Genomic DNA, 12446 nt, shown 5'->3' on the forward strand with positions numbered 1-12446 from the left:
TTCTGTATTTTATGCAGTAAGGCTAGAGTATGCTTCTGCAAAGGAAGTTGGAGGATGTGTAAAGACTTCATACAGGAATTGATACCATATTGTTCATCTTAAGGGAGGAGGGAGGGAGAGAATTTAGAACTCAAAACTGTTAAAAATGAATGTTAAGTAAAGTTAACCACTCCCCCAGAAAAAGACTTTATAGAGGACTGTAAATCTTAAAATTACACTAAGACTTTTGAGATATTCCATGTTTTACTTGTTAGCAGTAGGTTGGGGCAGCTGGGTGGTGCAGTAGATAGCATGCTGGACCTGGAGTTGGGAAGACCTGAGTTTAAATCTGGACTGACACTTAATACATGTGCGATCCTGGGCAAGTCACTTAGCTTGGTTTATTTCAGCTTTCTCTTCTGTGAAATGAACTGGAGAAGGAAATGGCAAACCATTCCAGTATCTTTGCCAAGAAAGCCCCAAATAGGGTTATGAAGAGTGATTGAACACAAGTCATTAAGGTGTTTTGAATAGAGAAATGACATGATATATAATTGAATCAGCAAAACAATTGTTACCTATATACTATAACCAGAAGCTTCAAAACCATCTGGACTTTTTGAGAACTCAATTAAATGTGAAAAATTTTCAAAACTTGAGCTATTATAGTATGCAAAACAAATCTTATTTTGCTGTGACCTGGTCAGACCTGAAAAATGGTTTTGTGCACATATTGAACTTTTGGGTTAATTTTAAGTTAGAATTTCATCAATTAGATGGTCTTGTGGCTTGAAATGAAACATTCTCAAGTTTAAATACTTTATGATTCTTTTTTTCCCTCCTTTTTATTCAGATTCTCCGATCTTGGTTGTTTCTATAAAACAAGGCAGGACTCTAAATGCTGTTTTAAAAATTCTAACTAAACCTGCTTCTCTTTTGCTGCTATTTACTATTTTGTGTATCTCACTCTCTTACCTAATCTTTTCCTTTCTAATATGCTTACTAAAAATGAAGATTTAACATCAGAGGCTGGCTCGGTAATTGATCAAAGTGAACTTTAGGATGCAGTCTTTTGGCGCAATCTGAGCTGTTAACCTGCTATCTAAAGGTGATGCTTCAACTGGCTATATTTGCATGTGCATGGATATTATGAGTGGAGTTTTGTTGTGATGTGTGATAGAAAATATATGTTTAGAACTATGCCCCAAAGGCACTAAATTGGATATATCCTTTGACCCAGCAATGCCACTACTAGGCCCATTGAGATTTTAAAGTTCCCATCAGTTGGATAATAATTGAACAAATTAAGGCATGTAAAGGTAACGGGATATGATTGTGGCATAAAACATGAGAAAATTGGGAAAACTTGTCAGAATTAATCTAGAATAAAGTGAAATGAATCAGGAGAACTACTGGCACAATAACAGCATTGTGAGAAAGAACAATTTTGAAAGACTTAGGAACTCTGATAAATGCAGTGACTAATGAATGAGACTTCCAAGAGATCCAGTGATAAAGCCTGCCAACCATCTTCACACAGAGAAATGATCAACTTGAGGAACCAAGCAAGATAGAAAATCTTTTAAATTTATTTTGTTCATTTTAAGTTTTATTTTTCCTGATTACATGTAAAAGTAATTTAACATTTGGTTTGAATAATTTTGAATTCCAAATTCTCTCTCTCCTTTTCCCACCTCCACCTCATTGAGATGGCAAGCATAGGTTGTACATGGGTAGTCATGAAAAACATATTTCCATATTGTGAAATTCATTTATGTTGTAAAAGAAAACCCAACCCTGCTACTCCCCCCAAAACAAGAAAAAAGTATGTTTTGATCTGTATTGATTTTATCAGTTCTTTCTCTGAAAGTAGATAGCATTTTTCATCTTAACAAATCCTTTGGAATTATCTTAAAGATTGACATTTTAAAACAAGGCCAATGTGTGACATTTGACTTACTTTACTTTGCGCATATTATAGTATTTTAAAAATCTGAAATGGAGAAAAATTTTCATTGAGGAAAGAGAGTATAGTGATAGCTGTCCCCTCCCCTCAGGAAAGAAAGGCAGAAAGTTATTGAAGCATTTAAAAACATGCAAATTAGACACAAGAAATCTTGTAAGAGTTAGAAAGATAAGAATGGTAGAAGAAAAACTGGGATATTCAGAGTGATGTAAGAAAATTATGAAGAGAGAATGAATAGTTTGGTAAAAGAGGCACAATAAAATTGAAAAAAATATCTTTTTTTTAAACATTAGTATTTGGTCATTTTCAAACATTATTCATTAGAAACAAAGATCGTTTTCTTTTTCTTCCCCACACCCCCCTCCCAGTGGTGATGTGTGATTCCTCTGGGTATCACGTGTCCTCAGTCTGAAATCTTTTCCATGTTGTTGGTATTTTCATTAAGGTGTTCATTTAGAGTCTCTCTCCTCAATCATATCTCCCCTCCACCCCTGTAGTCAAGCTGTTGCCTTTCCTCTGTGTTTTTACTCCCCCCATTTGTTCTCTGCTTGAGGGTAGTGTTTTTGTTTTCTCCTTGATCCCAGTGGATTGTTCAGGGACATTGCATTGCCACTAATGGAGAAGTCCATTACGTTCGATTGTACCACAATGTATCAGTCTCTGTGTACAATGTTCTCCTGGCTCTGCTCCTTTCACTCTGCATCACTTCCTGGAGGTTGTTCCAGTCTCCATGGAATTCCTCCACTTTATTATTCCTTTTAGCATAATAGTATTCCATCACCAACATGTACCACAATTTGTTCAGCCATTCCCCAATTGAAGGGCATCCCCTCATTTTCCAATTTTTGGCCACCACAAAAAAACGCAGCTATGAATATTCTTGTACATGTCTTTTTCCTTATTATCTCTTTGGGGTACAAACCCAGCAGTGCTATGGCTTGATCAAAGGGCAGGCAGTCTTTTATCACCCTTTGGGCATAGTTCCAAATTGCCCTCCAGAATGGTTGGATCAATTCACAACTCCACCAGCAATGAATTAATATCCCAATTTTGCCACATCCCCTCCAACATTCATTACTTTCCTTTGCTGTCATGTTAGCCAATCTGCTAGGTGTGAGGTGATACCTCAGAGTTGTTTTGATTTGCATCTCTCCGATTATCAGGGATTTAGAGCACTTTTTCATGTGCTTATTAATAGTTTTGTTTTCTTTGGCTGAAAACTGCCTGTTCATGACCCTTGCCTATTTATCAATTGGAGAATGGCTTGATTTTTTTGTACAATTGATTTAAGCTCTTTATAAATTTGAGTAATTAGACCTTTGTCAGAGGTTTTTGTTATGAAGATTGTTTCCCAATTTGTTGCTTTCTTTCTAATTTTGGTTACATTGGTTTTGTTTGTACAAAAAAAAAATATCTTAAAAAAACAGAAATGGCCCAGTGGTAAAAGAGGCACAAAAATTCACCAAAGAAAAGAACCTCTAAAAAAGCATAATAGACTGAATGGAAAAGGTGTACAAAAATTCACTGAAGGAAATAACTTCTTATAAAGTAGAATTGGAAAAAGAGGTACAAAAGCTGGCTGTAGAAAATAATTTTTTAAAAAAAATTTGAAGGAAGGCCTAACAGTACCAGATATCAATCTATACTCTAAAGCAGCAATCAACAAAACAATCTGGTACTGGCTGAGAGATAGAATGATAGATCAGTGGAGTAGATTAGATGTACAATATGCAAGGGCAAATGACTTTAGCAACCTAGTGTTTGATAAACTCAAAGATCCCAGCTTTTGGAATAAAAACTCTTTAATAAAAACTGGTGGGAAAATTGGAAAATAGTATGGAAGAAACTAGGTATAGACCAATATTCTCACACCTTATGCCAAGATAAGGTTTAAATGGATACATGATTTAGATGTAAAGAATGGCACTATAACTAAATTAGGGGAACACAGCATAATTTACCTGGTAGATCTTTGGGCAAGGGAAGAATTTATGGCCAAACAAGAGAGAGTACCATAAGATGTAAAATGAATGATTTTGATTATATTAAATTAAAAAGCTTTTGTACAAACCAAACTAATCTCACCAAGATTAAATGGGAAACCAAACTGGGGAAAATTTTTTTTTAACAAATATCTCTGATAAAGGTCTAATTTCTCAAATTTATAAAGCATTAAGTCAAATTTATAAGAATTCAATCCATTTGACAAATACTCAAAGGATATGAATAAGCACTTTTCAGATAAAGAAATCAAAGCCAAATAATCATACGAAAAAATGATCTGAATCACTCGATTCGAGAAATACAAATTAAAACAATACAGAGGTACCACCTCACACTTATCAGATTGGCTAATGTGGTAGTAAAGGAAAGTAGTAAATTTTGGAGGAGTGGGGAAAATTGGGACACTAATGCATTGTTTGTAGAGTTGTGAACTGATCCAGCCATTCTGGAGAGCAATTTGGAACTATACCCAGAAGGCTATAAAACTATGCATACCTTTTGATCCTATAATGCTGCTGTTGGGTCTGTATCCCAAAGAGTTAATAAAAACTGGGAAAGGACCTATTTGTACAAAAATATTTATAGCTGGTCTTTTGATGATGGCAAAGAGTTGGAAATTGAGATGTTTATCAATTGATAAATGGTTGAACAAATTGTGATACCTGTTGGTGATGGAATACTATTGTGCTAAAGAAAAGATAAGCAAGATAATTTCAGGAAAAGCTGGAAAGATGTGCAGGAACTGATGTAGAATGAAATAAGCAGAACTAGGAGAACATTGTACACAGTAACAGCAATACTGGATGATGATTATCTGTGAAAACTTGGCTACTCTCAGCAATGTAGTGATCTGGGACAATCCTGAAAGACTTATGACAGAGAATGCTATCAACTTGATGATTATAACCAAGAATTATCTATCCAGCAAAACTGAGTAGGGGGATAGTTTCAGAATAAACATGACAAGATCTATATGAACAGATGAAAAGTGAAGTGAGCAGAACCAAGAGATCATTTTACATAATAATAATGTTGCAGTGATTAACTGTGAAGGACTTGACTATGCTGGTCATTACAATGATCCAAGATAATTCCAAAGGACCTATGATGAAAAAAATGTTATCTACCACAAGAAAGAGAACTGATAACCTTTGAGTGCAAATTGAAGTTTAATTTCCTTCCTTCCTTCATTTCTTCCCTTCCTCCCTTCTTTTTCTTTCCTTCTTCCCTCAATATGGCTGATATGGAAGTATGTTTTGCATAATTTCACATAGATAATTGATGTATTGTTTGCCTTCTCTGTGGATGAGGGAAGGGGTTGAGGGGGAGAATTTGGAACTTCAAATTTTAAAAGTGCTAAAAAGTAAATAATATATAAAAAATAAAAAATCGCTATAAAACATTCCAGTAGTATGGAAAATGTGAACCACATATTTTAAGAATATTTAAAACTAATGCTTTTTAAGTATTTCTATGTGCCAGTTTTTTTAAGGATTTTAATTTAAATTATATTTTAAAGTCCTTAGACCCTTCTTTCAGCAACTTACTCGTCCTTTTTCATGTATAAAAACAGCCTATTATCCTGATATAGTGACTGATTATGCTTTAACTGAAACTCTAAAAGTTAGGAAGCTAGGTATTTCCGTTTTGTGGGCAAACATTCTTATTAAAGGAAGTTAAAGGAGCAGAATAGATATGAAACATTTTTTATTTAGAGAGAGGCATAACAGAGGTTGGTTCTGTAATTTATAATAGATCTACTCTGAAAATTGGCAAAGGCAGATTTAGATTCAGTATAAGGGGAAAAGTTAAGTTGTCTGTAGGATGAATTGCTTCAGGAGATGGTGAGTTTCCAATTCCAATTCCTATTCCTTTGGAATGGACCAAATTACTCACTAGGAATATTTTAGAAGAAATTGTTCAACTACAGGTCAAACTAAATGATTCCCTAGATCCATCTCTGAAGTCAGTCAGTGCACATTTCAGTGAGTAAATTGGTATTGGCTAACTGACTTATGACTTTGTGAAGGTAAAATAGATTTTGTTCATGTAGATTGACTTCTGGCTGAAAGGAAGGTTTTATTTCCTTTTCCCATGGATGGCTCCTTATTCCCCAAGAGAAGTTGACTGAAACTGCTAGAGACCCAGGGAGTTCATACAGAAACCTATGTCCTTTAATATGACCTAGGTCCTGTCTCACTAGATTTTTCTCGTCCCTAGTCTTTCCCTACTTCCTTTGCTGAAAACAGGTATCTCTCTTGAATCTTTCCCAGCTTTAACCCAACCATAAATCCAAGATGCCCAGACATATTACATTTTCTACTACATTTGAAATTATTTTGGTTTTTAGTTTCATGCTATATTCTCCCCATATCTAACATTCCTAGAACACATGCTTATTCTTACTATATTATATCTCCTGTTATAAAGTTTCTGGTAGAGTATCATTGGTCTTTATCTTTGAAGAATATTATTGTATACTTAAAACTTTTGACTTTATAGTGTTCAAAATATATTGCAGTCAAATTTGTAAACAAAATTTGGCACATAGACTCATGCTTCAAGCTTTAGTTCTTGATGTTTTTTTTTAATTTAAAATTTTTATTTTATTATATATTTTTTAGTTCTTGATATTCTTAAATATTGGATTCATTTTTTTCATACTGTCCTAAAACAGGGAGCATATCATACTGAGCATAAAAAGATTTTGATATATTTAAGATAAAATTAGTTTTGTCAGATGCACTTCAAATCACACATTTAGGATTAGATATACTATCCTATCTTAATCTCTGGTATGCCATTTTAAAATTTCCTTATTAGAGAATAATTTGGAATATACCAAAGAGGCCACGACTGTCTCCTGAAACTTCCATTTCTTTAGATAAAGCAAAACCTGAACTAGCCTATACAAAGCCTTACTGATCAAATGAGATAACCCATGTAAAACTTTCTGTGAAATCTATAAAGTTCCATATTAGGAGTTCTTAATCTGGAGTCTGTGAACTTAAAAAAAATTAATCTACTTCAATTCAATTGGCTTCCTTTGTACTCCTATGTATTTTATTCTGTGCATTTAAAAACAATATTCTGAAAAAGGGGGCCATAGTTTTTGACTGGCAGAGGGATCCATGACACAAAAATGGGTTAAGAATCTCTGCTCTATTTAAACACCAGCTATTTTAACTTCTCCTTGACCTTGTCAACGGGTTAGGAAGTTTTTAGTGTTAGTTATGAATCATATTGTAAAGTTATTTATATAAGCCTCAACAGTTAAGAAACATTTTATTAAGCCTCATGTCTCATCATTCTTAGGTGGAGGTATAATAAAAATATATTTTGATGGATGAACTTATCTATCAATCACTCCTCAAAGAGAAAGATTTTTCTTTCAGGCTGTTAGATAGAATGTAAACTTTTTGAAGACAGGAATTATTTTATTTTTGTATTACCGATGCTTAGCACAGTTTCTGGTAGATGGTTGATGTATATCACTTGTTTTTTAGTTCTAGTAAAAGTGTGGTGGAGAGGAATTTGAAATTAATGAGTTTGGGGATTATTTTTTACTTACTTGTGTTCTTTCTGTTTCATATTATTATGAATGGTCTAAGATGACCTAGTCTTAACTGATTTAAATTTTCTGCCATGTACCTGAGTATTTTGATTTTCAGGATAATAAACTAAAGGTGCACTTTTCCTCACAGGCTAATCCAGCCTTTCACAGTTAAATCATCTCCCTTCCTAGCTTGTAGATTCTCATAAGAATTATGAATGACATGTTTATATTAGAATGTCAAATGCTTGGAATTTCATTTTAGTGGAATGTCAAATATACTCTAATGCCACCCTACTTGGCTACACCAATGATAGTGCAAACTAAAACAAGATTTGGCTTCTTTCATTTAATTTCCTCTCAACCTTGACTTGTCTGTGTAGGTCAGCAAATTTTGAGTCTGGCAAGGCCTATAAAGCAACATGGGCTGAAGGTGGAGACAGTTCACCTGGTAATGTGGTTTCTAAGCAGCCAGGCCGTATGACAAATGGTCAACCTCAGCAAACAGCTGCAGGAGGAGCCAGTGGTGGATATATTAAACGGTACATGTTCTTCCCAATCACTTTTTCTTTTTCTTTTAACTTGGGACTTTGAGTTTCCTTTCTTTGCAATAATAACTTTGCATGAGTTCTTAGATGACAGCAGGAATGGCATTAAGGGAGGTGTTAGACATTTGCTCTTTACTCCACATACATGTATCAGAAATATTATACTCTTTATCTATTAGTTCTTTGAGTTTCACTATTGCTAATGTTTCAGAAATGCCATTCAATATAGACTGCTTAATGTTCAGTTATACTGAAAAGACAGCAGAATGTTGAAGAGGGTTGAGGGATGCAATCAGTTAGACTTCACTTCTTTTGAAAAGTTAGTTCATCATTCTTAAGAAGCCAGTCTAGCACTCATACAGTTCTTTGCAGCATGCCACAAATCCTGTGATAACATTTAATTGTCTCTATGATAGGATAACTAATGATGCCAGAGAAGATGAAATGGAAGAAAATTTGACTCAGGTGGGCAGTATCTTGGGGAACTTGAAAACAATGGCCTTAGACATGGGCAATGAGATTGACTCTCAGAACAAACAAATAGGGAGAATCATTGAGAAGGTAAGATCCTCAAAGCCTCTTTCTCTTCCTTTCTTCCAAAATGATCAGTCAGGCATTTTTTGAACCCTTGGCTTTGGGCTAGGATGTTAGATACCATCTTCATAGCATTAAGATTTAATAATGGGTAGGCAGTAATAATAAATTATAAAGCAAATAACAGCAGAGAATCAAGAGCCAAACTGTGTGATTCAAAATGTGTGGGTCCTTAGAGAAGTAGGGACCAAGTAGGATTAGAAGGAGAAGGGACTTGATAAAAGGGGTAGGATTTGTATTGATAGAGAGAAAAGGAGAAGGGCATTTTCCACAGGGGAAAGTAGGAGAAAAGGTGCTGAGTTTGAAACTACCAAGGTGGGAGGTAAACCCAAGACCTTGTGGAGGCACTCAAGAATATATTTTGTGAGCTGATGTTACCCTATTCAAGAGGAATCTATTCCAAACCTCTCTGGCAAAGATTTTAACTGATACAAGAATAGATTAGCTTCTTCAAATCATAATTCAAGGTATATAGAGAAATATTAAAAACAGATATTTCTCATGGTGGTTTGGGCAGTCAAACCCTGAAGTTATCCTGAGATTCAGTGGATAGAAGCCCAACATGAACTGTGCAGAATGATTGTTTCATTGGCCTATCCACAGAGTAAAAAGAGGCTATTTCAGAAACTAAGGCCTTGATAAATTCATAAATGATAAAAGGAGAGAAAAAACCTTTGTTACTCACAGACAATGCAGTGAAAAGGGATGCCTCTGCCTGAAGGGGACTTTGTACTCATCTTTGTACACATCATATATATGCGAAATAAAAAGAAGCTATCTTAGAGCTTATTAAATTCCGTGCTGTGAACATTACACAAGTTTAATGCAAATATTGGCCTAAAGCATTCTGATTTGCTGGGTATCATTTTGTTCTATAGTTAGCCCAATGATCTAGTCCAGATTTAGATATGCTTTGGTTCTGGTGTATTTCTAGAGGATTGGGAGTATTTGAACACTCTGAAGAGCACAAGCTTATTTTCACTGTCTTTGGGGTTGGATCTAAAATCTGCTTCACTTATGATGGAACAACCATAGAAAATAAATGGTGTTTTACTACTAAACAGAAAAAATGAAATAAAATAAAATTTGCTTAATTCTAGAACTCATGGGTTCTATTCTGAGATATCTTAGGAAATATGGGTCCTTTGGATTGGGTCAAGATGTCTATACCAACTTTCTAAACCAACTCCACATCCAAGTTGGTGTTAAATGGTACATCAGAAGTACCCCGACTCTCCTTAATTCTGTCCTCTTTAGGGCCTCTTATTTGCCTAGATTGATTTTGTGGTTTGTCACAACTCTCTTCTCTATCCACAGTTCCCTAGTCTCCCTGAGAGTTATGTTGTTACCCCGCCTGAATTATTGAAGTTTCTTTAGCTAGTGATGACTGATTAGGAAGGTTTCTTTTTTCTTGTTGTTCAAGGACACTGATGTGGTTTTTCACGTTCACATTATTTTGACATATTATAACTTTTTCCCTCTTTTCCATTTCAGGCTGATACTAACAAAGATCGTATTGATCTTGCCAATGCCAAAGCAAAGAAACTCATTGATAGTTAAAGATGTCGCTGCTGTCTTCATCTGGGAATTCATCTATTATATCCTCCAGTTCTTCCCAAATCACTCACTACCTTTCAGTGTTTGAAAATTTCTTTGCCCCAACAACCCATTCTAAGCAAAGAGATGGGGAGAAAGGGGCAAAGAGTGAAACAGCTCCCTGCCATTTGGTTTTGAATTCTTGCTCTTTTCTCTCCTGAGCAGATTGCTATAAACCATTCAGTCTTCCCTATGGGGTTCTCCTCAGTGCACAGGCTGAGGTTGTATTGCAAACCTTTAAAATCATCATATATTCTTCTTGTTCCACTCAAGCAAACTTTTGCTTTCAGGATTTTTAAGTATTGCCAAAGATAGGAGTGGAGGAGGGAGAGCATATATACTTTGGGGGTGGGGTAAGAAGGGAATGCATGAAGTTTATTTGTTGTTGTTTCTATTATACCAGTAAAATTCTACAGGCCCTACCTATATTGAAAAGTTACATAGATAAATGCCCAGTCATTTCTCATCCTCCTTTAAAAGTGCAGTTGGGTTCACTATTGATTTAATTTACTCTGGGCAAGTCACCCAGCCTCTCTTGGTTTCCCATGCAGTTGTCTGGGGACTCTAGAAGTTGCAGAACACATGCCTATCTACATTGGGGGTTCGGGGGAGTTCCTTTCCTGGGAGCTCCCTACACAGATGAAATCACAGCCCAGGACCAAAAACAAAGTCTTTAAGAGAAAGGTGATAATAAATAACTCATTTGACTTCTATTTGGTTTTGGAGATTGTGATTCTTAAAATCGTAAAATCTTAAAACGGGCAGAACAGAGTAACTTTTTTTAAAAATAAAGGAACTTGATTTCTCTCTAGATGATTACTATATGGACATGTTTTGTGATCTCAGTTCATGCTATGCACTTTCCAAGAACACTTTCCATAAGTTTATGGTTTAAAATAAAAAATATTTGTAGCATCATGTTCCCATACGCACTTGCATCCTCATTAATTTATCATCCCAGTGTTGATACCATTTGTTTGGGAGAAATTATACATAATTTACAGATTAAACATCAATATTTCTTTCAAGGTTGGCAAATTGTATAAAGTAAATTCAGGTTTGCCTCAGAACCATGAATTGTGGTATGGGGATTTTGTTTTTGGAGGAAGGGTTTGGGAGTTGCTGAAAGTCTGACCTTAAAAAAAATAAAGTTGCTTTGATATCCTTACATCTCCCAACTTTAAAATTTGTTACCTTTCTCCACTGTAGTAATCTTCATATTCTAGGTTATGCTTGTTTCTGTTCAACTAGAAGTGATATGGAAAATCATAAGCTTGGCTTAGTTATTAATGAAGAAAAATATGATTGCACTATCTTTTTCATGTTTAACTTCATCCTGCATCAGATCCCACCATCACCTCAAAGTATGTGACTTGATCATAATATATTTGTCCCTCTTTCATTAATGTACTGATATATGCATACCAGCTGTTTTTCTGGACTGGTTTTCCATATATCACAACTTGATACTTGCAATTAAATTTTGTATCTGACCAGTGGAACTGTATTCTCTCAAGGTGATAGTTCTTTTTGATCATTGTTTTGGGAGAAGTGAGTCAACTCAATTTACAAAATGAACAAAACTTCTGTAAGTTAACAGTCAAATTGAAGCTGCCATTAGAATGATCATGTTTTCATGAATAAAAAAAAGTTTTTTATTTCTTTTTCATGTTAAATGTTTCCTTTTTAGGATTGCCTTGTTATTTATTTCTCTAGACTCTACTTTCTTTGAGATTTTGCTCAGGTGGCATTAGTTGAATTAGGGACTATCTAGAGCTATAAATCAATTGCTGCCAAAAAAAAACAAAACAGATGAATTAGTTCTGTAATAGGAATGTATATGCAATTCTTGCTTATTAGTTTGTTGCTCTGAGGTTGAAAACATATTTGACAAAAGCAAACATCTGCAAATTTGAAAGGTCCCTGTTGATAGGAGTGGCTTATCATTAAAGCTTTCCTGAAAAAGATGTGTTGTCAGTTCTAGTCTGGACCAGACTCATATAGAATGGCCCAAAGCTAACTTTAACACACATACCTATTTTACAAGTTGTTGGTTTGGAAAGTGCTTTGCAAAACTTAAAAGTATACAAGTTTGAATTGTTGCTTTGAAAAATAAAATCTGATTCAAAGTTCCACAGGAGAAATACTTTTAAAGAAAGTTTTGTGGAAGCCTACCTTGTAGTTTTGAATGGGATGGGAAGTTTAA

At 34.8% G+C, this 12446-nt stretch overlaps 1 protein-coding gene across 4 annotated transcripts in view; it reads left to right on the forward strand.

The window, feature by feature from the left end:
• The window catches only part of SNAP23 (synaptosome associated protein 23), a 62468-nt gene extending 50564 nt beyond the window's left edge, over positions 1–11904 (forward strand). For 3 of the 4 annotated variants that reach the window (XM_007472422.3, XM_056810335.1, XM_001362465.5), the window contains exons 6-9: positions 833–865; positions 7886–8044; positions 8467–8611; positions 10139–11904. In XM_007472422.3, coding sequence (XP_007472484.1) covers positions 833–865; positions 7886–8044; positions 8467–8611; positions 10139–10204 — 403 coding nt within the window. In that variant the 3' untranslated portion in view covers positions 10205–11904. The remainder of the gene's footprint in view (positions 1–832; positions 866–7885; positions 8045–8466; positions 8612–10138) is intronic. The other variant, XM_003339475.4, reaches the window with a different exon arrangement.
• The last annotated feature ends 542 nt before the right edge of the window (positions 11905–12446 follow it).

Source organism: Monodelphis domestica, chromosome 1, assembly GCF_027887165.1.
Source record: "Monodelphis domestica isolate mMonDom1 chromosome 1, mMonDom1.pri, whole genome shotgun sequence".
Classification (NCBI taxonomy): domain Eukaryota; kingdom Metazoa; phylum Chordata; class Mammalia; order Didelphimorphia; family Didelphidae; genus Monodelphis; species Monodelphis domestica.